General features: G+C 47.2%; 2 protein-coding genes across 30 annotated transcripts in view; one reads left to right on the plus strand and one right to left on the minus strand.

Annotated features, from left to right (window-relative positions):
* TNRC6A (trinucleotide repeat containing adaptor 6A) overlaps positions 1-19,469 on the plus strand; it is a 59,529-nt gene extending 40,060 nt beyond the window's left edge. For 16 of the 28 annotated variants that reach the window (XM_085514085.1, XM_085514071.1, XM_085514083.1 and 13 more), the window contains 19 exons: positions 1,467-4,058; positions 4,928-5,092; positions 5,404-5,579; positions 5,872-5,952; positions 6,396-6,447; positions 7,846-7,988; positions 8,337-8,483; positions 8,659-8,796; positions 9,036-9,164; positions 9,278-9,355; positions 9,615-9,825; positions 11,988-12,122; positions 13,559-13,717; positions 14,110-14,250; positions 14,744-14,851; positions 15,057-15,278; positions 15,843-15,913; positions 16,029-16,168; positions 16,383-19,469. In XM_085514085.1, the coding sequence (XP_085370211.1) occupies positions 1,467-4,058; positions 4,928-5,092; positions 5,404-5,579; positions 5,872-5,952; positions 6,396-6,447; positions 7,846-7,988; positions 8,337-8,483; positions 8,659-8,796; positions 9,036-9,164; positions 9,278-9,355; positions 9,615-9,825; positions 11,988-12,122; positions 13,559-13,717; positions 14,110-14,250; positions 14,744-14,851; positions 15,057-15,278; positions 15,843-15,913; positions 16,029-16,168; positions 16,383-16,758 (5,264 nt within the window). In that variant the 3' untranslated portion in view covers positions 16,759-19,469. The remainder of the gene's footprint in view (positions 1-1,466; positions 4,059-4,927; positions 5,093-5,403; positions 5,580-5,871; positions 5,953-6,395; positions 6,448-7,845; positions 7,989-8,336; positions 8,484-8,658; positions 8,797-9,035; positions 9,165-9,277; positions 9,356-9,614; positions 9,826-11,987; positions 12,123-13,558; positions 13,718-14,109; positions 14,251-14,743; positions 14,852-15,056; positions 15,279-15,842; positions 15,914-16,028; positions 16,169-16,382) is intronic. The other 12 variants (XM_085514075.1, XM_085514090.1, XM_085514091.1 and 9 more) reach the window with 6 other exon arrangements.
* Positions 18,988-24,564, minus strand: LOC107320658 (uncharacterized). Of its 2 annotated transcripts, XM_015876750.3 has the most exons (11): positions 24,290-24,561; positions 23,372-23,479; positions 21,629-23,248; positions 21,438-21,550; positions 21,303-21,361; positions 21,064-21,221; positions 20,814-20,970; positions 20,547-20,738; positions 20,252-20,455; positions 19,676-19,829; positions 18,988-19,574 (listed from the first exon to the last, which is right to left on the minus strand). In XM_015876750.3, the coding sequence occupies exons 1-11, from the start codon at positions 24,321-24,323 to the stop codon at positions 19,500-19,502; spliced, it is 2,874 nt and encodes a 957-aa protein (XP_015732236.2). In that variant the 5' UTR covers positions 24,324-24,561; the 3' UTR covers positions 18,988-19,499. The 2 variants fall into 2 exon arrangements, with proteins under 2 accessions (XP_015732236.2, XP_085370239.1); XM_085514113.1 differs by having other exon boundaries at positions 20,814-21,221; positions 24,290-24,564.
* Between the last annotated feature and the right edge of the window lie 448 nt (positions 24,565-25,012).

The following is a 25,012-nucleotide window of genomic DNA, read 5'->3' on the forward strand; positions in this document are numbered from 1 at the left end:
GGTGCAGTCTGTAAGGGATTGGAGCATGCTGGGACTTGAGGCTTCAGTTTGTGCACAGAGATGGTGTTGCTGGGAGCAGAAGGGAGAAACTAGAGGGACAGGCAGCTTCCCTTCACACTTAAAATCTGTTTCTAGGAAACACGAGAAGCTTATAAGTTAGTACTTCATTGTTAAAAACAGGCAGTTGCTACATGTTCTGTAGATAGCTTTTGAGAAAATTATGGATGGATGCCCGTAGCATTTTGTTACTGTTAGCTCTGTCTTAGCAGGGACAGGTCCAGCTTCATAAAGGCATTCAGTCAACATGAGTAGCCTTCTCTAGACAGATGTAAGGCATGTACTGTAAAAATCCATTGAGAATGAATACTAACAGGGATTTTCTTTAGACACATGCATTTACCATATTCTAAGGAAAGGCACAAAAAAAAACCCCAGCATTGCTTTTAGAAAAGCAGACTTTTAAAAACAAGAGATGATTTTATTGAGCAGACAGGTGACTTGCTACATATACAGCAACTGAGCATATGTTGTTTCAGTTCAGGGAAATAAGTAAACTGCACTGGCAGGTGTTGTATTTGTGTTTTGTTGCCATCTTCCTTACTGTATTTCTGTATGCCTCGTACTTCTGTAGTTTCATGTTGTGGTACATTTGTCTGTGCTTAGATTTAACAATTGGGGGGGGGGGGGGGGAGAGACAAATCTCTGCAATAAAGCTTTAGAAATATGAAATGAAAATAGACAGCACTTAATTTTATAGCAAATACTTCATGATATGTGTACTTAACCATGAAATATTTGTAAGTCTATTGAGATGTATTTCTTCCTGACTCCTGGACATAATCGTCCTATTAATTAAAAAAGAAATGGTAGTTCTTACATCAATGACAATGAGAAGTAGTAGTTCAGTTGCTGCACTATATGTGTGTTCCTACAGCAGCAGAACTTTAGATTGGCATTGTGACTTTTGTGTCGGGTTGTTGTTGTATAAAAGAATTAATTTGTACCTGAGAAAACACACATAATATCTTTTAATGGTGTGTGTTTCTGCAGCTATTGTCACACAGCATTTGCTATTGCTAGGTCAGTGTAATATCCAGTTTAGATTACTGCCTTTCAGAATCTTTGAATTAAAACACATTTTTCATAAAGAATTTTCTGTCTATTGGTACAGAGTATTAGAAGAAAACAAAAGCAGCACTATTTGGGGGAAAAAAAAGAACAGTTTAGTCGTGCTTTTTGTGAGAATTCTGCTTCGTGCATTTGATGAGAATTGTTCTAGGTTATGCATAGGGTGATGTTCTGAGCAAGTGTGCCGTAAAGTTTTCTCTGTAGTTTTCAGTGAGTGGTGTTAAAACAAGCAAAATAATTCTTGACTTGGTGTCTTTGTACATTGTTTTTCTTCTGTTTAATGCAGTAATAATACTGTGTTTATAATAATGGTCTTGGACTTTCCTTCTTCTCTTTAGATCTGAACCACAGTGGTCTAGGATCCCATTATGAAAATTCTCACTGGGGACCAGTCTCTTCAAATAGTGACTCCAGCACAAACTGGGATAAAGTTATTGTAGACGGCTCTGACAAAGAAGCATGGCCATCAATCACTGGCAGTGACCCAGAGTTGACATCAGAATGTATGGACACTGACTCTGCCTCTAGCTCTGGGTCAGAGAGAAACCTCATTATAATGGCTTCAGGGAGCACAGGTGGTGAAAGTGATGGCATTCGAAATGGCATCGGACATGGTTCTCAAAATAAGTTTGTGGTTGGTAGCAACAGCAATAATGTGGGCAATGGAAGTATTAATGGGCCATGGGGTTTATCCCATGGGACCATAATAAGCACATGTCAAGTTTCTGTGGATGCTCCTGACAGCAAATCTGAAAGTAGCAACAATAGAATGAATGCTTGGGGCACCATAAACTCTTCATCAAATGGAGGGTTAAATCCAAGCACTTTGAATTCAAATGGCAACCATGGTGCCTGGCCTGTATTGGAGAACAATGGACATGCCCTGAAAGGGTCTGTAGGGAGTGGTAATTCTGGCACAAATATTCAGTGCAGTACCATAGGTCAGATATCTAACAGTCAGAGTATTAGCTCTAAAGTGGGTGGTTCAGCCCATGGTTCCTGGGGAAGCCTTCAGGAAAATTGTGATTCTGAAGTAAATGGTACAAGGAAGGTTTCATTCAGTGGGCAACCTCAAAACCTTAACACTGAAATGAATGGACCAAATAACACTACTAACTTTATGACCTCTAGTTTACCAAACTCTGCTGGTTCAGCGCAGATTAACGAACTGCCTAATAATACAGGGCACGGGGCCTGGCGTGTGAGCACAATGAATCATTCTCAGATTCAGGCCTCTCCAGTTACAAATGGCACTTCCATTTCTCACCTTAGCAATGGTGAGGCGAAAAATGGTGGATCTTATGGTACTACATGGGGTGCCTATGGTTCTAATTACTCTGGAGACAAATGTTCAGGCCCAAACAGCCAAGCTAATGGTGACACTGTGAATGCAACTCTAATGCAGTCAGGCATTAGTGGGCCTGGCAGCACTAACTTTCAAATCAACGGGAATAAAGGAGGAGGGGTGTGGGAAGCAGGGGCAGTCAGCTCCCAGAATATGCCATGGGGAAGTGGAAATGGCGCAAGTGCTGGCGGAAGTAGAAGAGGATGGGGCAACCCTGCACAAAACACTGGCACTAATATTTCAAATGGTGAATGGAGTAAACTGCCTAGTAATCAGCATTCCAATGAAAGTGTAAATGGAAATACCAGGAAGTTTACAAATGGATGGAAATCTACTGAAGAGGATGAGCTTAACAGCCAGAGTTCTGCTGTGTCTCAGATAACTGAGCAGAATAGCGCGTGGGCCAAAACAGGTACAGGGGACGGTGAAGGTAGTACAGAGAGCACTGGATGCCATGAAGATAGAGTAGCTACAGAAGGACAGAATCGAGAGAGAAGAAAAGTTGACCAGCATGCATTACTCCAAAGCATAGTAAATAGAACTGACTTAGATCCACGTGTCCTTTCCAATTCTGGCTGGGGACAGACTCCGATCAAACAGAACACTGCCTGGGATACCGAAACATCACCAAGAGGTGAAAGAAAAACTGACAATGGGACAGAGGCCTGGGGAGGCTCTGTGACACAGACTTCTAGCTCAGGGGGATGTGTGGATAGACCTAGCCCTAATAATAATGATACCTCATCTGTATCAGGGTGGGGAGATCCAAAGTCTGCTACAAGGTGGGGAGACTCCAAAGGGTCAAATAGCCAAGGGGGGTGGGAAGAGGATTCTGCTGCTACAGTAATGGTCAAGAGCAATCAATCATGGGGAAGTGGCAAAGAGGAAAAGTCATCTTGGAATGACACGCAGAAGATGAAACAGGGATGGGTAGAAGGACAAAAGGCCAGCCAGGGTTGGGCTGTTTCTGCCAGCGACAGCTGGGGTGAAAATTCAAGAAGTAACCATTGGGGTGAGACAAAGAAATCCAGTTCAGGAGGTAGCGACAGTGACAGATCAGTATCTGGTTGGAACGAGCCAGGTAAATCAAATTCTGTTACTTGGGGAGGTAGTAATAATACAAACCCAAATAATTCTTCAGGATGGGATGAGCCTGCAAAGTCTAATCAGAGCCAGAGCTGGGGAGACCCTCCTAAATCCAGTCAGCCTCAAGGTTGGGGGGATTCATCAAAGCCAATCAACTCTCCAGAATGGAACAAACAAGATGTTGGATCTTGGGGAGCACCGTCTGCCACCAATAAACCGCCAGGCTCAGGCTGGCTGGGGGGACCGATGCCAGCCCCAGCGAAGGAGGAGGAACCCACTGGCTGGGAGGAGCCATCCCCTGAATCAATACGCCGCAAAATGGAAATTGATGATGGAACTTCTGCTTGGGGTGATCCAAGCAAATACAACTACAAAAATGTGAATATGTGGAATAAAAATGTCCCAAACAGTAGCAGCAGTTCAGACCAGCAAGCACAGGTACATCAGCAGCTACTGTCTTCAAGTGCCATGTCTAGCAAGGAGAGCAGTTCGGGTTCTGGTAAGACTTGACTTTACACAAGCTTGTGCTTTTGTTTAGTTGTAAAACGTTTCTCTTCTACTTGTTTCATGTAACATATTTTAGATTCAATGTGGAGGGGCGGAGGTGGCAACAGAAGTACCTTTTTATTATCGGTATTATAATTAAAGGAGAATGCAGGTAGATGCTTTGATATTTTTATACAAATTGGAAGATCTGTTCTCATTTTAAATAGTTTCAGTAATGTAGACTAGACAGCTCTGTTGAAATCCTGGGGTGTGGGAACAAAGGGTGAGTGCTAAATGCATATAAATATATAGATAGATATATCTAGGGAATAGTGTTTTTCTTCATTTGATTCTAAAAGCTACAACTTAATGTTGCCAAATAATCAAAAAAACCCAAAAAACAACAAAAAAAAAAAAACAAAGAAAACACCCAAATACCAAACCGAGTTGGGCTGCTACCAGGCAGAGTGAAATATGATTATTTTATATGCACCAAAGATCAGAATTTGCAGGCTTGTAGTTTTGGGAGCAGTAAATAGTTGTGGATGTGTCTTTGCAATGCATGCGAAGTGCTTTGTGCTGTCTTTTTGCAGCTGCAAAGAGGAGTAGCTTAAACACAAGGAGCAGCCCTTAGGAACTTAGTATTTTAGAAATGTCTGTTCTCAGTGTAATTCTTTATATATGAAATTTGTATTTTTGCTTCTTTTTAATGGAACAGTTTACAGTTTTAATAATGACCTTCGTGCAAAATGCAAATGTTTACTAATAAGCTCTTTACTGTATGCTATGGCTTTGAAAAGGCAAAGCACTTGATTCTTTAAAGTGGCTTTTAAAATCCTGTTTTAAAAAAAACATGCCAGTAACTCATACTGCTTTAAAAAGGTTGGGGAGAGCCTTCTACTCCAGCCACTACTGTAGATAATGGAACTTCAGCGTGGGGTAAGCCCATGGATACTGGTACTAGCTGGGGAGAACCCATCAGCGATGCAGGAGGCACCTCTGGCTGGGGAAACGCTTCTCTTGGTCAACAGGCTCCAAATAAACCCGGTGAGTGCTTTTGCACTGTCTTTGAGTAACAATACTGAAGGTGAAATGCTTATCTTTTTTGGAGGCTTTAATTTGAAATAAGCTCATTTCTGCCTGTGTTAAGGGCAGCCAATGCAAACTGATGGTTTTTTTTGTACTGGAGTAGCTACTCATTGGTGTGTGTTTTCCTTTACTACCGTGCCATTACTGATCTGACACTGGGCATGATTAAAGAAACTACTTCAGGTTTTAGTAGCTGATTTGAGTGGAGATTTTTGTGGTTTTAAGTGTTAACGTGTTGGGGTTTTGTTTTGGTTTGTTTTTACAACCAGGGCCTAAATCTATGCAAGATAGTTGGTGTGGAGACGATATGCCATTGACAGGCAGTCGTCAGACCAGCTGGGAGGAAGAAGAGGATGTAGAGATTGGAATGTGGAACAGCAGTTCTTCACAAGAAGCTAACACGTCTTTGAACTGGCCACCCTATATGAAGAAAATGCCCACAAAGGTAATTGTGACTTGTGAGATGTCAAGTCCACACACAGGTGCAAGTTGGCAATGGAAAGAAAGAAAAATTTATGAGGCTCCTGAGAATTATTTCTTCTCACTGTGTAAAATGGTTTCCTCAGGAGGTTGTGTCAGGGTTTTTGCACCGTTGTCATTCCTGAAAACTAAGAACGGGTTGCTGTGCTGAATGGAGTACCATAGAGCTTTCATCTTCATAATGTTTTATGGTTTAATTTAAGCAGTGGGTGGTAAATATCTTCTGAGTATCATGGGAATTCCTTTCTGTTTTTCAGGGAATAATGAAAGGTGGAAATAAGCAAGATGAAGCATGGATCAATCCATTCATTAAGCAATTCACAAATCTCAGTTTTTCAGTAAGTATTACACCTTTCCTGTCAGCGTTGCCTTTTTAGAGTGTTAGTTGCAATGCACAAAGATGAAAACACTTGATTGTCTGAAGCTCATTTTCATCGTATTTTCCTTTTTACTTCTATTTGTCTCCTCTGTCGCTCATCCCTTTTTTTCTTTGTACATTCTCAGTATAAAAAGACTTACTTACGAAGAAAGGCGTTGTTGTAAACACTACCAGTTATTCATCCAGTAGTCTGCTGCTCTAGTTGGTTACATGTGGATGTTGGTAAATACACCTGTTTTCAGTGGGGATATCAAAGGGACAAAATGCTTTAAGATAGAGCCCAATTATCTTGATGGTTTTCTTTTTTCCTGCAGGTCTGAATTGTTATAATATATATGAATCTCTTTGTTTTAGCTTCTAAAAAGATTATTATTAAATAATTGATTCATTTTATTACTTCAGAGAGAATCACCAGAAGAAACCATACAGAGCAATAAGATGGACTTGTCTGGAGGTAAGAAGAAAACATAATTAGATTTTACAGCTTTCCAATCTGTTAGCTTAAATATATCAGTTTGCATAAGTATATATTGTGATTTCTTTTATTTATTTGTGTATTTGCATGTATATATAATATTTCCTTAAATAATACTCTTGTAGAGCAGGAAAAAAAAAGACTTGTGCGTATAACACTGCGTACCTGATTGCTGCAGTATTGTTAATCCAGAAGTCAAACTAATCTTATACATACAGAGCTGGCATGAAAGTGTACTTATGTGGTGTGGGGTTTTGGTTTTTTGTTTTCTTAATACAAGTATCCAGACTGCTTTGTGGACAGCTTCCCTAAATAGGCACAGATGTTCTGAATACCACACTTGCTTCTTGTGGTTCATTCTTAGAAACACATTTTCAGTTCGAAGAAGTAAATTAATACCGAACAGTTACTTCAGATACATTTATACTTGAATGCAAAAATCACTTTTGAGCAGCCTTTGAGCTCATTTGCCATTGTGATTCCTCTAGCAAATGAAAAATAGGATAATTAAATTTAATCAATGGCCAGCAGTATATGATAGTAGGACATATGATGAAAAATAATTGTGGTGCTGTGTTTATTGTAGCTGCACTTCTTAATTTTAGTTGCAAATTGCTTTTTTCACTTTTGGCTCATGATCTGTATTGCATGAGTTCTTTGCATTTCAGATATTAAAAAAAATAATAGAAAGCCTCATGCTTAAATGATCTCAGTTCTTGAATTTGAATTCGAAATATCTGCTTGGAAACAATTCTCTTGCAGTGCATGCAGTGGAGTATTAATGGAGTATTATGCAATGAAGTACGCTGCTTTACTACTGCTTGTATTTTGATCTCCAAGCTTGCTTAGTAGCATTAACAATGAAAGTGAGATGTTACAATGAGCTTTCAGTAAACACCAGTATTTAAAATGTTCCCATCTGTTTGGTTGTCATTCCCTCCACAATAACTGAATCAAATTAAAGACCCTCTGAAATCTTATGCAGATGAAGGGCATGTAATAAAGATACTGCTTCAGATCCAAGACAGCACTTGTTGTGACTCTTCAAAGAAAAAACAAAAAGCTGACATTAATGTCTGTCTTAAACAATTATACTTGCCTTGTTTTTGCAGGCTGAGAATATTTTTGGGGAAGTGTGCAAAGTGTTGATGCTTTTCTGATTCCCAATTTGAAGCTGTCTGTAGCCACTATTCATAGTGTTCCCTTTCCTTTGAAGCGAAACCCAGGCAGTTTAAAATGGAACTGATGTTTTCTTTTACTAGTGCCAAGCCTGAATGCTGTGTTCTGTATTTCATGAGCATAAATCCATTCCGACTGTATCTGGAAAACGATGTGATCCTTCAATGTCGTAGTCACATCTCTCTCGCTTTCTCTTAGGGTTATTGCAAGATAAGAGAATGGAGATTGATAAGCATGGCCTCGGTGTTGGAGATTACAATCGTGTGGTTGGAAAAGGCCCTGGTTCTCGTCCTCAGATTTCCAAAGAGTCTTCCATGGATCGCAGTCCTTATTTTGATAAGGTTAGTAGCTGTCTTATTGGTGGACATTCAGAACTTCTTTGATTCAGCATTCCAAGTAATTGTCTGTGCACTCCTTAGCTTTCTGCATTTGGTGGAGAAGAAACTTAGTGCTTTCTTGTTAATCCATAAGATATGTTTTGTTCTCTTTAACTTACTGATATATAATACTAAGCACTTTCTGTAGCCCATTTGCAGTGCAAATAACTAACCTGATCTCTTTTGTTTTCTGCCTATTTCCTGCTGATGCTGGACTCTCATGTGACTCTTCCCTTCTGTTCCTGGCAATGGTTTCTCCCTACTGCTTGCTTGCTGGCTGGTTGTTGCGCATCGGTTTGTCCGTCCAATCAGGATGGCATTGTAGCAGACGAGTCCCAAAACATGCAGTTTATGTCCAATCAAAACATGAAGCTTCCCCCTTCAAATAGTGCACTACCTAACCAAGCCCTTGGCTCCCTGGCAGGGCTGGGTATGCAAAACTTGAATTCTGTTAGACAGGTAAGGCTGTGTGCATATCCTTGGCATGTTACTTGACAGTATTTAATACCTTTTATTTTAACATCCTAGCTACTAATGTGATTAATATGTTTTCTGGTTATAATGTAAATGTATAGGGGTGGGAGAAGTAGCAGAAGAGGTTTATTGTCACTAACCATCCATCTTTTTTCCCCAGAATGGCAATCCCAGTGTGTTTGGTGTTGGTAATATAGCAGCACAGCCCAGGAGCATGCAGCAGCCTCCAGCACAACCTCTTAATTCATCTCAGCCTAATCCACGTGCTCAAGTGCCTCCTCCATTACTATCCCCTCAGGTAACTAAGTACTTGGAACATTCTACGTATAAGCTAACAAAATGCTGCTTCAGAAGAATTTTCTATTTACTGGTATGGCTGATGTCTATTCTGTAAATGTTTGGAAACTTACTCGTCCTGATTGGTGTATCAGAAAATGGGCAACTGTTAACCTGAGATTGTAATATCCCATGGTTAGTATAACTACTTGTGCATACTTCATACATCAGTGTCACTGATTGTGCTGGTCCGTTCTGCAGGTTCCGGTATCATTACTGAAGTATGCACCAAACAACGGTGGCCTGAGCCCACTTTTTGGCCCACAACAGGTAGCCATGTTGAATCAACTGTCCCAGTTAAACCAGCTTTCTCAGATCTCCCAGTTACAGGTAAGCTAAAAAAGGTAGATGCTCTGTGTTCTGTTTGAACATGCAAGTAGAAAATTACCTCAACTGTACGTTTCTCTAAAACAAACAAACAACACCAAAACACTGTCTCCTAGCGGTTGTTGGCTCAGCAGCAAAAAGTGCAGAATCAAAGAAGCATGCCTTCTGGTGGTCGTCAGCAGCAGGAGCAGCAGGTAAATACTTTTATTATTAACTTCTCAAATAACTTTTTAAAACTGGCTTTGATCTTGAGCTGCGTTTCTTGTTATAAGTTGTATAAAAACGTGCAACAAGGAATTGGGTTTTGACAAGCTTTAAAGGAATATGCTTAGCTTAACGCTGGGTTTTTGCTGTGCTAACATGCATGAAACAAAGATTGATTTATTATCTTTAAGTGTAGAAGAGCTTTTGACTACTGATATTGTAACTGCTTTGTGTTTTTTTTTTTTGAAGGGTCGATCTATTAGTATGCAGCAACAGATGATGCAACAGTCCCGTCAGCTTGATCCAAACCTGTTAATGAAGCAGCAGACTCCACCCTCTCAACAGCAGTCACTCCATCAACCCTCCATGAAATCTTTCCTTGAGAATGTCATCCCCCACGCTACTCCTGAGCTACAAAAAGGGCCATCACCAATAAATTCATTCAGCAGCTTCCCTATAGGTGAGTTTTTTCATGCGAACTTCATACAGTCGATATTTATGTAACAAAGGGCACACAGCCTTTCTTTTGATCTTGCCTGCAGTTTTCCTCTGAAAACAATAGTGGTTGTAATCCTGTTAGTATGTACAGTTTTAACTGTGGTAGTAATAGTTAACGGGAGTCAGCCAGTTACCAAATAGCTTTTTCCACAAGTCTGCTTATGCCCAGAAATGATTATCAATATTTCAGTGCAAAATGTCTTCCATTTTGATAGTACGTCTGTTTCCTTTTACTTCTTGCTTATCCTACAGATCTCAAAGATAACACAAAGTCATTTTGCAGTCACATATCCTGAAGCTAAAGAACGTTAGGAAAGTAGAATCTATACAAAGAACCCATTGAAGCGGTCACATTTCTTTGAATTTAAAGGGAGTTTTCAATTAATCTGGAATCATATGGGTAAAACAAAGAAATGAATTTCTCTTCTAGTTGTTTTGTCCAGAAGAGGAAGCTTTTAGTTTTGTGTTTTTTAAAGAATGGTTGTCTCATTCCAGACAAAATGTCTGACCATTTATAAATGCAAGTATCTCCTGTTTCTTTCTCCCTACGTTTCCAGGCTTCAGTCCAATTTCTACTTCAGAAATTCCAGGCTTGTATATTTTCTCCTTATTTTAGGTCCCTTTTAAATGCTATCTTAATACAACTGTATACCATTTACCCCTGGTTTTTACCTCTATTTTTGTTCCTCCTTTTTACTTTGCTTTTCTTCTGTATTCTTTCAATCCTGCCTTTTCTGCTGAGCTGATTTCCTTTGCATTCTCATTGCCTTTCATGGAAAACTTTTGTTTAATTGAGACTACTGCTAAAATCCTTGTGCTTGTAGGTGAGGTGTTACAGAGCCAGGGAGCCGGTGCAAGCTGTGCTGTTGCAGTGCATGTGGCACATTGGAATTTTGCTTAAGTCCAGGCTGTTATTTAATGGTTGCTGCTGCTGATTGGCATCAAAATTAACTACTGCATTCATCCAAAGGGCAAGGCAGAGACATGAAGTTTGCTTTGCCATTAGAGGCACTGTTAGTTCTAATAAAAGGAATATTGAACTTTCTTGCCAAACTTCATACCAAGTATTTGCATCCTGTCTGTATTAGTTTCTTGTTGTTTCCACTAGATGTGGAATTCATTTGAAATGCCATTTAATATCATTAAGCAGCTGTTTTCTCACCTCAATCACTGCTACATTTCAGTAACCTGCAGTATATATTAATGCTTTGGGATCTCTTTGGTGTAGTACTGTGTAGTCAGAGAAGCAGGTGGAGTCACACTCAATCCACAGTTAAATGGTTTTAGGGAAGAAATAAGTTGCTGGAATTTCTTCACACCCCAGTGGTGAATTAGAATCAAGAGGAGTTTTTATGCACTTGGAGGATACTCAGAGCTATGGGAGAAGGAGCAGAAGTTGCCAAACTGTGTTCTGGAAAATTTTGTGCTGTTTTATTTTCTCCATGTTTTACTGTCAGCACCAGGAGATTTAGCAATGAGAGCAGGAAGCCCCGTGCACGTTCTGGATGACTGAATTGGTCAAAGTTGACCAGACCCATCAGCAGCAGAGACCTGGGGGGGTTGTGTGTGTGGTTTTTCTCTCCAGTTGACCAGTGCTGCAGTCAAGTTCTAATTCCTTTACAGAATTAAGTATTTTGAATAATAAATCTTGAATAAGAATGGGGTTGAGGGTCTAACTGCAAGTTCCAGTATGTAACTTTTGCTGAATAGGGATGTACTGTCACACCTTCCTGCTGGGAAAGGGGTCTGTCTTAGAGTTGAGCGTAGTTCTTCAAGGTACAGTCCTTGAGTTCAGCTGTTACACCAGTGCTACACTGGTACTAAAATGCCACACTTCTTTAGATGTTTACATTTTAGTTTCTCTTCCACAATGGCTTCTTCCACTGACACTTCTGCATGAAGACATCAGCTGTGAACTTCAGAGTGCTTTGCATTGCTTAGCTTAGCTTCTGTCTGTAGTAAGTTCACTGCATCAAGTGCTACTTAAATGGATGTTTCTCACACAGACTTGGAAGCATGAAAGAACTGTCGTAATATGCTCATAAATGTTGATTAGAACAGTAATGGTAATTACCACAATAAAGGCATTCAGTCTGTCTTTCATAAGTTGTGTGTATCTTTTAGGAATGAACTCAAACTTGAATGTAAACATGGATATGAGCAGTATTAAAGAGCCACCACAATCTCGATTGAGGAAATGGACTACAGTAGACAGCATTTCTGTGAACACATCTTTAGAGCAAAACTCCAGCAAACATGGTATGTTAAGTGCATCTTTAAATAGCATCTGACCTGTCACCTCAGAATTTCAAGTTCTGTGTGTAAGATTCAAGTTTGCTGTATTTATGCTTGTACTTGTAATACTTGTGTTGCTGCAGCTGTCAGTATTGTCTGTGCTGAACTTGCTGCTTGTCTTGTACAGCAGCCCACAGCTTTCTTAGAATTTTATCTTACAGAAGTCTTATGATGAGACTAGTAGGAATGTTGTGCAGGATTCCTTTAAGACTTTCAGCATGCCTGTTGCTACTAGCTTTACCTTAATCTGAGTTGGAAGTCTTCATACGTTTATAAAACCAGCATTAGATTTTTCCATCTACACCCCAACCCCTGCCCCACTGTGATGCCATCTCTGGAGGCATTTGAGGCCAGGCTGGATGGGCCCTAGCTAGCTGATCTGGTGGGTGGTGGTCCTGCCCATGGCAGAGGGCTTGGAACCAGATGGTGCCTTCCAACCTAAGCTGTTCTCTGGTTCTGTGATATCTCATTCCAGCGATCTGGGATTCACGTAATGTTTCAACTGTTGCGGTTGCTTGAAATTTCATCCAGTTAAAATTTGATTCTGTAGCACAAAGGTTCTATGTCTAAAGATAGTTAAAAATGTCTCCAGTCTCCTGTTACTGTTCAGATTGTTTGGATATTTTTAGATTTGTCAGCTGCTTTAATGCCGTGGAATAGTTTGCTGCCTGAAGCACGTAGTGGGGACATCCTGCTGCTGCACTTGCTTGCTCTAAACTTCAGCTCATTATTACCCATGGAAGTCTGAAGTGTTGATGTTGCTTTAATGTTTTCTCAACAGTGTTGCAAATTTGATCTTTTGAGCTCTATTGCACTAAATCAACAGTGACAGTTGCGTATTCCTCCAAAACTGTAGAATACAGCTTTTTTTGCTGTATAACTTCAAAGTTCTGACAGGATTTGCCCAGAACTGTGAATGCTGCTTTTCTTTCTTGCTCTGTTGCTGGTAACTTTTTTCTTTTCCTTATGGAAATATGAGCAAAACTTAAGAGCTTTCCAGTAGTTAAAGGTCATTTCGGACTTAGTAGGTGCTTCTTCAGGAGCATTCTCATCACAGAGAGTATATTTGCTCTATTTGTTATCCAGCTGGAGTCTTACATCTTGGTTTTAACCTCTTGAACTAATATTTTGGTTAAATTTATAGACGTGCTGGTTTAGAGATGATTGCATGGGGTTGTATTCTTCAGGTTTTCTGCTGAGTTCCTCAGAGACCTTCCATTTTAGATTATATGCACTTCTATGACTTCCTGTGTCACTGAACACAATTAGAGAGCAGTATGCTGGCATGTATTTTATGACTGCTTTACCTGGGCTTGTTTTTATTTTACACGTGTGCGATTTATACCCAGAATTGTCTATAGAAAATATAACCTTATTTTTATTTTTATTTTTTAACGTAGGTGCTATTTCAAGTGGTTTTAGGCTGGAAGATTCTCCGTTTGTTCCATATGACTTTATGAACAGCAGTACTTCACCAGCCAGTCCTCCTGGATCAATTGGGGATGGCTGGCCCCGTGCCAAATCGCCTAATGGCTCTAGCAGTGTTAACTGGCCACCAGGTATGCAGTGCCACCACTTGCATGGTTCTTAGTGGTCAGCATTCTTCCACATCCCTTGGCTGTTACGTGTGGAGGGTCACAAAAACAATACACAGTAAGCTATGAAGGATGTGCTGTATTTTACCTGATAGAAATTGAGAGCAATATTTTGATGGCACAGAGAAATATATGTCCCTGCTTGCAAATTTTACCCTGGTAAAACTAGAGATTAAGAAAGTGAAGACTAACAGAAGTAAATTAAGTACTTAAAAGGTCGTGGATTTTAAGTTATCTACTTAGCTGTCTTAACAATACATCTATACCTCCTGATTTAAGTGTGTGTATATATATATATACCAATAGGGGGGGAAAAAAGCAACACAAAATCTTCTTTTCTGAATCTCTGTTCCTAGAATTTCGTCCTGGTGAGCCATGGAAAGGTTATCCAAACATCGACCCTGAAACTGACCCTTACGTCACTCCTGGCAGTGTCATAAACAATCTTTCAATTAATACTGTGCGGGAAGTTGACCACCTCAGGGACAGGAACAGTGGTACGTTCGGGGGGTATTTCGCAGTGAGTTGTGCATTAGTCTGTTTGCAGTCGCATAGAGCAGTGGTTTATTTGAAAATCTGTTTGGTACTTTCTCATCTTGTTTATCTGTTGTATTGTGGATTTCATGACTGAAAGCTCATCTTTGGATCAGACACTGTTGCTTGATGCAATGCAGCAGATATTCCAAGAATGCAGTTAAGAGTGAGTGAGTACAACTGATGTGCATTCTGATGTAATCCTCCTGAGCACAGACAGGCAGTGTATTGGGAAGCAGGCAGTCTAGCCACTGCAGTAATGGAATGAGCTTTGCTTGTGGTGAGTGTAGGGTGCTTCCTGATGTCAAGTATGCTTGCCACCACTTGCCTTTGGTTACGAATGAGGACTAAGAAGAGTGGAGAAGATCATGTTTGACTCTGCAGATGTGTTCAGTCTCTTAACGTTTTTGCAATGTTGACACGCTGTCCTGTGACAGATTTGTATTTTTATTATAGGGTCATCCTCATCTTTGAACACCACGCTGCCTTCAACTAGTGCCTGGTCATCCATTCGTGCCTCCAACTACAATGTTTCCCTCAGCAGTACAGCACAAAGCACTTCAGGTAACATCGTCTTGTATTGCTCTGAGCAGACATTTTGTGCCTTTCCTGTTCTTCAGTGAAGTACTGCGTTGTCAGTAAAAATTAGGCGTGGGGTCTCATCTGAGTGGTAACTCAAACCCTTATTTTACTCTCCTTTATCAGCATTTATTTGTAGACTGGTGCAAGTGCTGCAGAGTATTGATTTCTTGTTGTCTTTGTCTCCTAGTAGCCAGAAACAGTGATTCCAAATCAACATGGTCTCCTGGATCAGTCACTAACACCTCTCTGGCTCATGAGCTGTGGAAGGTCCCTTTGCCACCTAAAAGCATCACTGCTCCGTCCCGCCCACCTCCAGGGCTAACAGGCCAGAAACCACCTTTGTCCACTTGGGATAATTCCCTTCGTTTGGGTGGAGGATGGGGAAATTCTGATGCCAGATATACCCCTGGTAAGGATGATTATGGTTTTTATTAGTAAGCTACATAATTTGTCAGTATCAGCTGGTACCTCATACCATTTGTCTTGCCAAAAGCATAAACAGGTTTGTATCTCCTAAACAGCATTGCTGAAAATCCAGCAGGCAAAATTGGTTTTAGGGCTGCATTGTTGTATTTAGCCATTGTGTGCAGCAGGAATGTGAGTGGCAGTAGTGTTATTTCTGCTTGTGTATGAAACATCTCACCAAGGCCTTGCTGAGTTTGACATCTCTGCAGCTGAGTAGTTGCCTGATAAGCATTGCTTCTAGAGTGGCTCATATAGTAACGAGCCAGATCGTGGTATGTAGTATGGGGAATCCTTAGCCAGGCTTCACAGCTATTCTTAGCTTGCAATGAGTGGAAACAAATACACTTAATGTGTGGGTTATTTTTTTTTTTAGTTGCAATTATCTGATGACAGTTCTTTCTTATTCATCAGTGCTCCTGTCAGTTGCCACGCAGCTTCTTGTGCACTTCTCCTAATGCCTTTGTGTTCAGTATGACAAGGCACTTACTGCTCTATTTTCCTCATTTAGGTTCAAGCTGGGGTGAGAGCAGCTCAGGGAGAATAACAAATTGGCTTGTTCTAAAAAACCTTACACCTCAGGTAAGGCTGGGGCTTCACGGCTGTGTGCGGGCTGGGGGGGCAGCACTGCCCTGCTGCAGTCCAAGCTTTGTGCTGCCTGTTCTCACCCTGTTCTCTGCCTTTGTTTCACCCTTAGATCGATGGCTCAACCCTGCGTACTCTGTGCATGCAGCACGGTCCACTAATAACATTCCACCTTAACCTCCCACATGGTAATGCTTTGGTCCGTTACAGTTCAAAAGAAGAGGTAGTGAAGGCACAAAAATCTCTGCACATGTAAGTTTTGTTTTTCCCTTTCTTAGTCTAAATTTTAAGTGGTTGTAAATGTTTTGCTGGGGTTGGAATACGTTTTGTGTGCAGGGATGTAAGGATTCACAGTGGCGGCTTAGCATCTGACGGGCTAATGCCAGGGTGTTGGGAGTGCTTGGTTAACAAAGAGATGAAGACAGAGAGAACCTCTTTAAAATGTGCTCTTGTCATCCTTCCGCAGGTGTGTTTTAGGGAACACTACTATTCTTGCTGAGTTTGCCAGTGAAGAGGAGATTAGTCGCTTCTTTGCACAAGGCCAGTCTCTGACTCCGTCTCCTGGCTGGCAATCTCTTGGATCCAGCCAGAACCGACTCGGATCCATTGATGGTTCCCATTCGTTCTCAAACCGTAATGATCTAAATCACTGGAATGGTGCTGGGCTGTCGGGAACTAGCAGTGGAGACCTTCATGGCACTTCACTTTGGGGGAGCCCCAACTATTCCACAAGCCTGTGGGGCACCCCGAGCAGCAATGACACCAGGGGAATTAGCAGCCCATCCCCCATCAACGCTTTCCTTTCTGTTGACCACCTAGGTGGAGGTGGAGAGTCCATGTAACCTTTTACTTTTTTCAACTAATAAACTGTGACCTCAAAATGTAACAAAGCAGCACTAATTTGGACTTTTCACCTACAGCCAAGGGGGTCACCTGTGGAAACAGTTACTTTCTGCACATTTTCCACTTTGTTTTAGCCCAAAACATATCAGTTTGAATACTTGAATCATGCAGGCCAATATTATAATGTGAAAAAAAAAAAAATAGTATATATTTACACTTCCAGATAGTGCTATCCATATAAAACTGCTTGGAATGAGCTCATTTGTGTATATTCATCATGTTTATCCTTGGAATTCCTTCTCTCTCTTTTTTTTTTTCCTGTTTTGCTGGTAATGTTGGAATATGAGCTTTTTTGGGTTGTTTTTATTTTACCTTTGCACTGAATGATGCCCTCTCCGTCCAATCGGCAATACCGGGGAGGCAGCAGTTCACGTGTAAATGTTTACTCAAGGATGTTCTTAACAAACAGTGTGCGCTCTCTACTATGCCTTGATGTATGCCTACCTTATCGTGGTATCGTGGCGTTTCAAGATCAAGTGACGATGCTGACTTTAGGATTACGAATGAAAGTATTGCACCAGTTGTTTGTTTGTTTGTTTCGGGGGGGTTTGTTTTTTTTTTTTTCATGTATAAAAACTAAAGAATTTAGCTCTGCAGTTTTAAAACATAGAAGTAAAAAAAAACTGTGGCCACAGCTGTGACTTTGCAACCCAGCCTGCAAGCCAGGGCGGGTCCTGCACTTTCAATAGGCTTTCAATTTTGTTTTGGGGGTTTGCCCTTACTGGGGAACCCTCCTTGTTTACAGAATCGTTGTGAGGTGTTTTTTTTTTGTTTTGCTTTTCTTTTATTTGAGGGGGGGAGGGGGGAGGGGGTTTGTTTTTGTTTTTGGAGAAGAAAAACTAAAAGAAATGTTTACTCTTCCATCCTTTTAAAACATTTGTAAAAAGACAAAAAAAGAAAAAAAAAAAAAAAAAAAGAAAAAAAAATGGAGAATGAAAATAAATAATAATAATAATAAAAAAAAAAAAAGATGCTTTCTATCTCTGGGAATAACCAACAGTGTTTGGCCATGTCCTTTTGTTTTCTAGTCCTGTCTCCTAAATCAAAGAGCATGGCTCTCAGGAAAAACCAGTTTCCCCAGTCAAAACTCCTTGTAGTTTCTTATAGGAAAAAAAAACATTAAAAAAAAGACAAAAAAAAAAAAAAAAAAGACAAAAAAACTCAACTTTTCGCACTGATGATCCTTATTATTGCTCTGTAAGACTTTTCTCTCTGCCAAAAAAACAGCAACAACAACAACACGCTTCGAGCTGGAGTTGTGGACGTCCTGCTTTCTGACGCTGTCCTTTTTTCCTTAGTGAGTGCTGGTGGTTTGCTAATGATCCGTAGCTCTACGATCCTTTTTTGTAATCCCATCCAGAGTGGCTGTTTTCTGCTCCTGTGACTGTGTTAACGTTGAACTGTCGTACCTTAAAGCCGAACTGAGTTAACTATGCATTACTGTAACCAAGCGATTGGGCTTACAGAATCGTTTGTTGTTATACCAAGTTTTAAATGTTCGAAAAGTTCTCTCGCAAATAAGTTGAAACGAGTTCCATCTCTTTGCCACACAAGGTGTTATGGATGCTTGTTTAGTCGGCGCGTTCCAGACTAGGCAAGGGTAAAAAAGAAACAGAACCTTTTAACAGTGCAGAAATCGCCATCATTTCATTGCCTTGATTCTAACTGTTTGTGTCCCAAGATGCAAAAGAAGTCAGTGGCTTTTAACTGTTTACAAATAGAATGTGATTGTAAAATGTACAGTTTGGTTGTGTTTGAATTATGAAGTTTCTCCAGATATGAATAAATCATGATGTTTTTGGCTGCTCAGCATATAACTGTCTATTTTTTGTGACTTTATTTGTAGGCTGTTTTCTATACGACGAAGGTATCGCACCATATAGCTCTGTATCCCCATAGGTCCAGTTTTTCTTTTAGCCTCCCGATTTCTTTTCCTTTGTTTAATTTTAATGAACAAATCTGTGTTTTTATCCTCGCAAAACTCTCCCTCAGCACCTGCTGGGAGCTGAGAATCTTTAAGTGCAGAAACCTGCAGCTTGCTTTTCCTTTTCTATTTGAGCACCTTTGGAATCAACCCCGTTGCCCTCCCTCCATAAGCTTCCACTGCCCCCCCCCCACCATTTGTGCCCAGCAGATGCTCAAGAGGACACTTGCAAATAAGGAGAGCATTTTGGAAAATAAACTTTTAATGCTTAAAACGTACTGGTGTTTAAATTTATACCTCATTTACATTAATCGTGACAAACGATGCAGCAGCGCTTACTTTGTATTTCACTTCACAGTGGCTTTAGCTTGTTCTGAAATGGCTATAGGGCAGACCATGTATGTACATAGTATGATGTGACTTCAACAGTCTGTTTAGCCTTTACTTTCAAACTGCCGGATGTAAGTCATTAACTCTGTTGGATGCCAGCATTGTGTGTTATTGGACACTTCTCTGTACCTACTCGCTTATGAACGACGCTGTCCCAGCCCACGCTGGCTCCCGAGTGTGCTCTGACCCCGGTGAAACCGTTGCCTGATAATCTTTCAGGACTCCGCATCGAGTGGAACTGACATCACACCCGCGTTGATTGTATTGTCAAAGTGTTTGGACTTCTTTCACTGAGCTTGTTACGTGGAAATAAAATGTGGTTGGTTTTAAAGCTGATGCTTGGTGCCGTGCTTCACTCTGTAGCGCTCAGGCCGTCCAACTCCGCTCCAGTGTGGACAGCTCCATCCCATCGCAGAAGGAGCGTGGCCGCCTGCCTGGATGCTGGGAGAGAAGGGGGCTGAAGGGGGAGGCTCTACCTATATCCCCTATTTTGGATGGGTTGATGTGACCCCTGTGCCCCCCAGCTTTGGCCTGATGCTCACCAGCTGCTGCCTGGAGAGCTGCTGCAGGAGGGAGAAGGGCGCCCAGGGGCTGGGCTCCACGGGCCAGCTGGACACCGAGATGTCACTGGCTTTGCCTGAGTCCACCATGGGCTCGTTCACGCTGCTGCAGCTCGTGTCCCAGCCGTACTGGAAGCTGGTGGCAAAACACATTGGGAGTGAATCAGAATAGAGCTGGAAGGGGGTCAAAATATCTACCTGGCACAGCAACCCCAGGGCCCTTGGGACAGTGATGGAGCCCTGGGCCGTTGTGCTGGAGCTGCAGCGGCTGGGGCTGTTCTGAGAGCAGCGGTGCCAGAGGGAAGAAGGGCCCAGAATGCGGGAGGCTGCGCCCTGGTACTGGGGGAGCAGCTGGGAGCTTCCCGCTCCCTTACTGCATTATAACCACTAGAGTAAAATTACGAGCCCGCGTGGGCACGCAATGTACCGCTCTTTACAAGGGAGGAAACCACCCCTCCCTGCTCCGTGCCGCACAAGGTCTCTGCGCCGCCGGACTTGAGATCCCGCGTGGTGCTGAGCTCGGCCCCGCAGCTCCCCGTCCCGCAGCCCCGCACGTACCCGTGCCCACGGGCGGGCGGCTCCGGACACCGCGCGGCGCCGAGCGGGTCCCGGCGGCAGCAGCAGCCGTCGTCCGGGAGGTGCAGGTGCAGGAGCTCCTCGGAGCGGCTGAAGGCGGGGTTGTCCAGCGAACTGCCCGAGCCCGGCCACGAGCGCGCCCAGTGCGGGACCGCGGCCTCGTCCGGGCGGCAGAAGCGGCGGTAGCTGCGGGCGGTGAGCGCTGCGGAGCTCCGGGGCACCGTCCGTCCCCAGGGGCCGTTCGTTCGGCCCCGCTCCCCGCCCCGCCCGCACCCACCTGCTGCGGCCCTGCTCGGCCCGCGCCTCCCGCAGCAGCGCCCGGAACCTGCGGACCACGGCGGCCCCGACGGCGACCCCCAGGAGGACGACGCCGAGCAGAGCGCCCGCGGCCGCGCCCAGCAGCCCCGACAGCGTCACTCGCCGCTCGCAGCGCAGCCCCACGAACCAAACGTCGCTGCCCGCGGGGCACCTGCGTGGGGATGCGGGGCGCTGAGCGGAGAACACGCGGGGCGACGGGGAGGAGGGCGGGTGGGGAGGCACCCACCGGCACAACGGGCCGCGGCCGCGGGGATGCGCGCACACGCCGTGGTTGCGGCAGTAATCGCGGTGGCAGAGGGACGTGCACGTGGCGTTCCCGTCCGGTCGCACGACGCAGGCGAAGCCGTCGGGGCAGGAGAACAGCGCGGCGCAGGGCTCCGGAGCTGCGGGGAGAACGGGACAGAGGACGGGGGGGGGCGGTGCCGCTTCACACCCCCCGACGGCCGCCGGGCCCCGCGCCCCCCGCCCGCACTCACCGCGCGCCTCGTGCCGCACGACTCGGGCTGTGCCCACCGCCGTCGTTCCGCCGGAGCGCAGCGCCGCGTCCAGGAGCGCTCCCAGCGCCGACACCCGCACGAGCTCGGCCGCGAACAGCGCGTCGTAGCGCAGCTCCACCCGACGGGCTCTGCCCTCCCTGCGGGACACGGTACTGCGGCTGCGCCCAAAACTCCCCGCACCAACGCGGTACCGCCGGGCACCGCGGGGCCGTCCCTACCTGACGGCCGTCACCTCGAGGCGCACGAAGCCGGGCACCGCCGCCAGCCGGGCCGCCACCTGCGTGGGAGCCACGGGAGCCGTTCGGGACCGTCCCCGAGCCACCCTCCAACCCGCGGGGCGGCCCCACGCTCACCGTCCGGTTGAAGCCGCTCAGCAGCACGTGGCGCTCGTGGGACGTCGGGTCGCGCAGGGCGGGCACGAAGGTCATGTCCAGCGCCAGCTCGCAGGGCACGCGCAGGAGGGACGCTGCGGGGACGGGAGGAAGCTCAGCATCGCCACCACCCCCCGCACCGGCGGCTCCGGGAGGGTCACCCCGCGGCCCACCTCGCAGCAGCGGCGGTTGATCCTCCACGATGAACACCGGGGTGGCCCTTCCTGCTGCCGCCGGGTTTGGTGTCACACACGTGGGGCCGGCGTGGGGCCGCTCCGTGGGGCTGCTTTGTGGCTGGAGCGACTCTGCACCTCCGGGGGGGTCTGTGGGCTGATGGGGGGACCCTGGCACCACACGGGGCCCCCGCGTCAGCTCCTCCACAGCCCCCTGACATGCAGCAGTGCTGGGCTCCGGCAGGGCTGTCCTCTCATCCCTGAGCAATGTGGGGCTGGTGGCAGTATCCGTGCTGGTGGCTGTGGCTGTGGCTGTGCTGGCAACAGTGGTGGTGATGCTGGTGGTGGTGGTGATGCTGCTGATAGAGCTAATGGCAAAGCTAAGCAGCAGTGGAGACGATGAGGGCTGGGCCAGGGCTGGCTGCAGTGGGGAGCTGGGGGCTACGGGAAGGGCTGTGCTCAGTGGTGCAGTCACTGCCCAAGGTTCAGCATCACCTGCCCACACCGGGACCTGAGGGCTCACAGCATGTTCATGCCCTGGGGACGCTACTGGGGGGGTGTCTGCAGTGGGGCTGAGCCCCAGGGAGAGCTGTGGGCCTGGTGAGGTTGGGGCTTCCCTTGGCAAGGCTGAGATATGCCAGGTTTGGTTCATGGGGTCACGGTTGGGCCCAGGGGGACCCTGAGTGTTGGGCAGCCCCAACACCTCTGTGGTCAGGTCTGGGGCTCCCTCAAGACCAGGGGACATCACCCCTGTGGCAGTGGCTGTGGTGCTGTGGTCAGGAGGTAGATGTGACTCCATGGGCAGTAGGGCCGTGCTGGCCCCAGGGCCCCTGGGATGCCACATCAGTCCTCCACGGCCACCAACCCCTGGGGACAGCATAGAGGGGTGGGAGGTGGCATGAGGACCCAGCCAGGCCATGGTTGTCCCCTGCAATGGGTGGGACTCTCCTGCTGGCCCTGTCCCTGCCAGCACTTGATGCATCCGTCCTAGTTCCCCAGGGGAGCTCTGCAGATTCTGCATCCCCCCCACAAAAGGCAGCGTCCCACTCGTCCCTGGCACAGGGCTGTCTGTTGTGTGGCCCTGGGGTGTCCCTGCTCTGCTGTCACTGGGCGGGATGGTGGCACCCCTGCCCTGTGGCTTCAGGTACGAGGGACTGATTGAGTCCCCCCAGCTCTGTGTGAACTCTGTCCTCATAGTGCTGGGGGTTCCCCGCTGCCCCCCAGTGCTGCTGGACACCGTTACATGGGACAACGAATGCAAGAGGGTCCTCTGTGAGGCTGGGGCATTTTCTGCCTTCTCATTTCCTATGGGCTCAGTCCGGGGGGCAGCGCTGATGGCTGGAGCTGTGCTCAGCTCCACGGTGACCGCTGTGAGCCCCCAGGCAGGGCTGTCCCCGGGGCGTGTGGGAGACGTTCCATCTCTGCCTTCAGCTGCATCAGTGGTACCAGCAGAGAGTGAAGGCTGCGCCTCGGTGCTCACTCCATCCCGCACCGCAGGGCCCGTCCCAGCCTCCCCGGGGCTGCTGCTGGTGCCGGGGGGCTCAGCGGTCCCGGGTGGGGTCCCAGGGAAGGGGAACAGCTCAGCCTCTGTTTGCAGCCACCCCGCTCCGTGCTGCGGATCTGTGGGCAGAGGCAGCAGAACGCTGGGGAACGCGGAGCCTGGCGGGCACCCTCCGGCAAAGCACCGGCCAACGGGGCCACCCCGCGGGCAAAGGGCCCGTGGGCCCCATGGCGACACGGTACCTGTCCTGCAGCGCTGCCCTGGGTGGGCGCAGGGGGCGGCCGTGCCCCGCGTGGAGCCCGTCCCACCGCCGAGAGCGGGGCAGAGCCGCGCGCAGCAGCCCACGAGCACTGCGGGGTGAACGGATCGAGCGTCAGCGCCGAGCTCAGCCCCGGGGACACGTCGGGGTTCGGCCCGTCCCGCACCGCGACCTCGAGCCCCCGAAGGCGCCGCCCTCAAACCCGCACGAGCCCGAGGAGCTGCCAGGAATCGGCCGCACGTTGCGGGCACGGAGCCGCGGGGCTGAGCCGAGCGTGAAGCGTTTTCCGCTTTTTGAGCTCAGCTCCCGCGGGGCAGCGGCGGGTGTGGGACCGTGTGTGCGCCGGGATCATTTCCTGCCAAGGGAACAGCGCGGGCATCGCTCGGCGCCCGCCTGGAACCCGCCGCCTTTGTCTCGGTGCACGGAACGGAGCCGCTGCCCCGCGCTGCCGCTGCCGGCCCCGGAGCTGCGCGGCCCCCGGGCACCGCACGGACGGGACGGAGCGCGGAGGAAGGACCCGCTCGGCCCGGCGCCCTCCGACCCCCCGCCCCGCGGTGCCGGCACGGGGACGCGCACGAGGACAAACGCCGCCCGGCGCGGGGTGGGGACGCGCATCCCCCGGGGAAAACGGGGCCGCGGCCGCCGCCCGTCAATGTGAGGACGGAGCCGGGGGGCACCGGGCGCTGCGGGGGGTCCCGGACCCTCTCCCGCCGCACGTGGCTGCCCCGGGGCCGCCCCCGCCCCCTGCCCCGAGCTGAGCTGAGCTCCCTGCGGGCGCCGGGCCCGGCCGAGAGAAGCCGATGCCGCGCGGTGACGGCTCCGGCCCCCGCAGCTCCCCGCAGCCCCTCCCGCCCTATCGCGGTGCGGGGTCTCGGTCCCGCTGGGGGCTCCCTTCATTCACCTGCGGCGGCGACGAGCCGCGGGACGCGCTCCATGATGCTGCTGCTGCTGCTGCTGCTGCTGCTGCCGGCGGCGGCTCCGGAGCGCAGGAAGCCCCCGCCCGTTCCCGCTGTCGCGGGGCGGAGGCGCCCGGAGCCGCAGCCCCCGGCCCGGCCCGGCCCAGCGGGGAGCGGCGGGGATGGGGCGGGCCCGGCTGCGGGCGGAACCCGGCCCTGCGGCACCCGCGGGCGTCGAGCGGGGACCCGAAGCCGCGATCTCCCCCGGGAGCTGCCCGTCCCCGCCCGTGGCCACATCCCTCGGACACGGCTCAGCTCCCCCCGGGGCTGGGAAGGACCCGAGGTCCCCGTTGCCGCCCTCCCGGCAGCTGCAGCTTGACCCGGCCAAGGCTCTCACACACCGACCCCAACACGAGCTGTGACCGGGTACCACCCCAATGAGAGCCGACACGAGTGATTTCTCCCGTTTCCATTGCACGGCCCGTTCAGAGAGTATTTCATAGTTCGTTTAAGAGGAAAGAGCTGTTTCTGATGGCCAGTGCCTTACACTCAATGAAAGCAAAATACAGGCAATGGGGAGCAGTGGGAGACCCTCGAGCCGGGGGCACACGGCAATCTTAAAAGTGAAATGTGGATCTACAGAGGAGGCTCTGAAAACAAAGCACCCACCCCATATTAAGGCTCCATGTGGAGCTTGTTTTCCCCCACCCCATCACCCAGATTGCCAG

The sequence above is a fragment of the Coturnix japonica genome, chromosome 13 (assembly GCF_054131305.1).
Source record: "Coturnix japonica strain WE chromosome 13, WE-NBRP24, whole genome shotgun sequence".
NCBI lineage: Eukaryota > Metazoa > Chordata > Aves > Galliformes > Phasianidae > Coturnix > Coturnix japonica.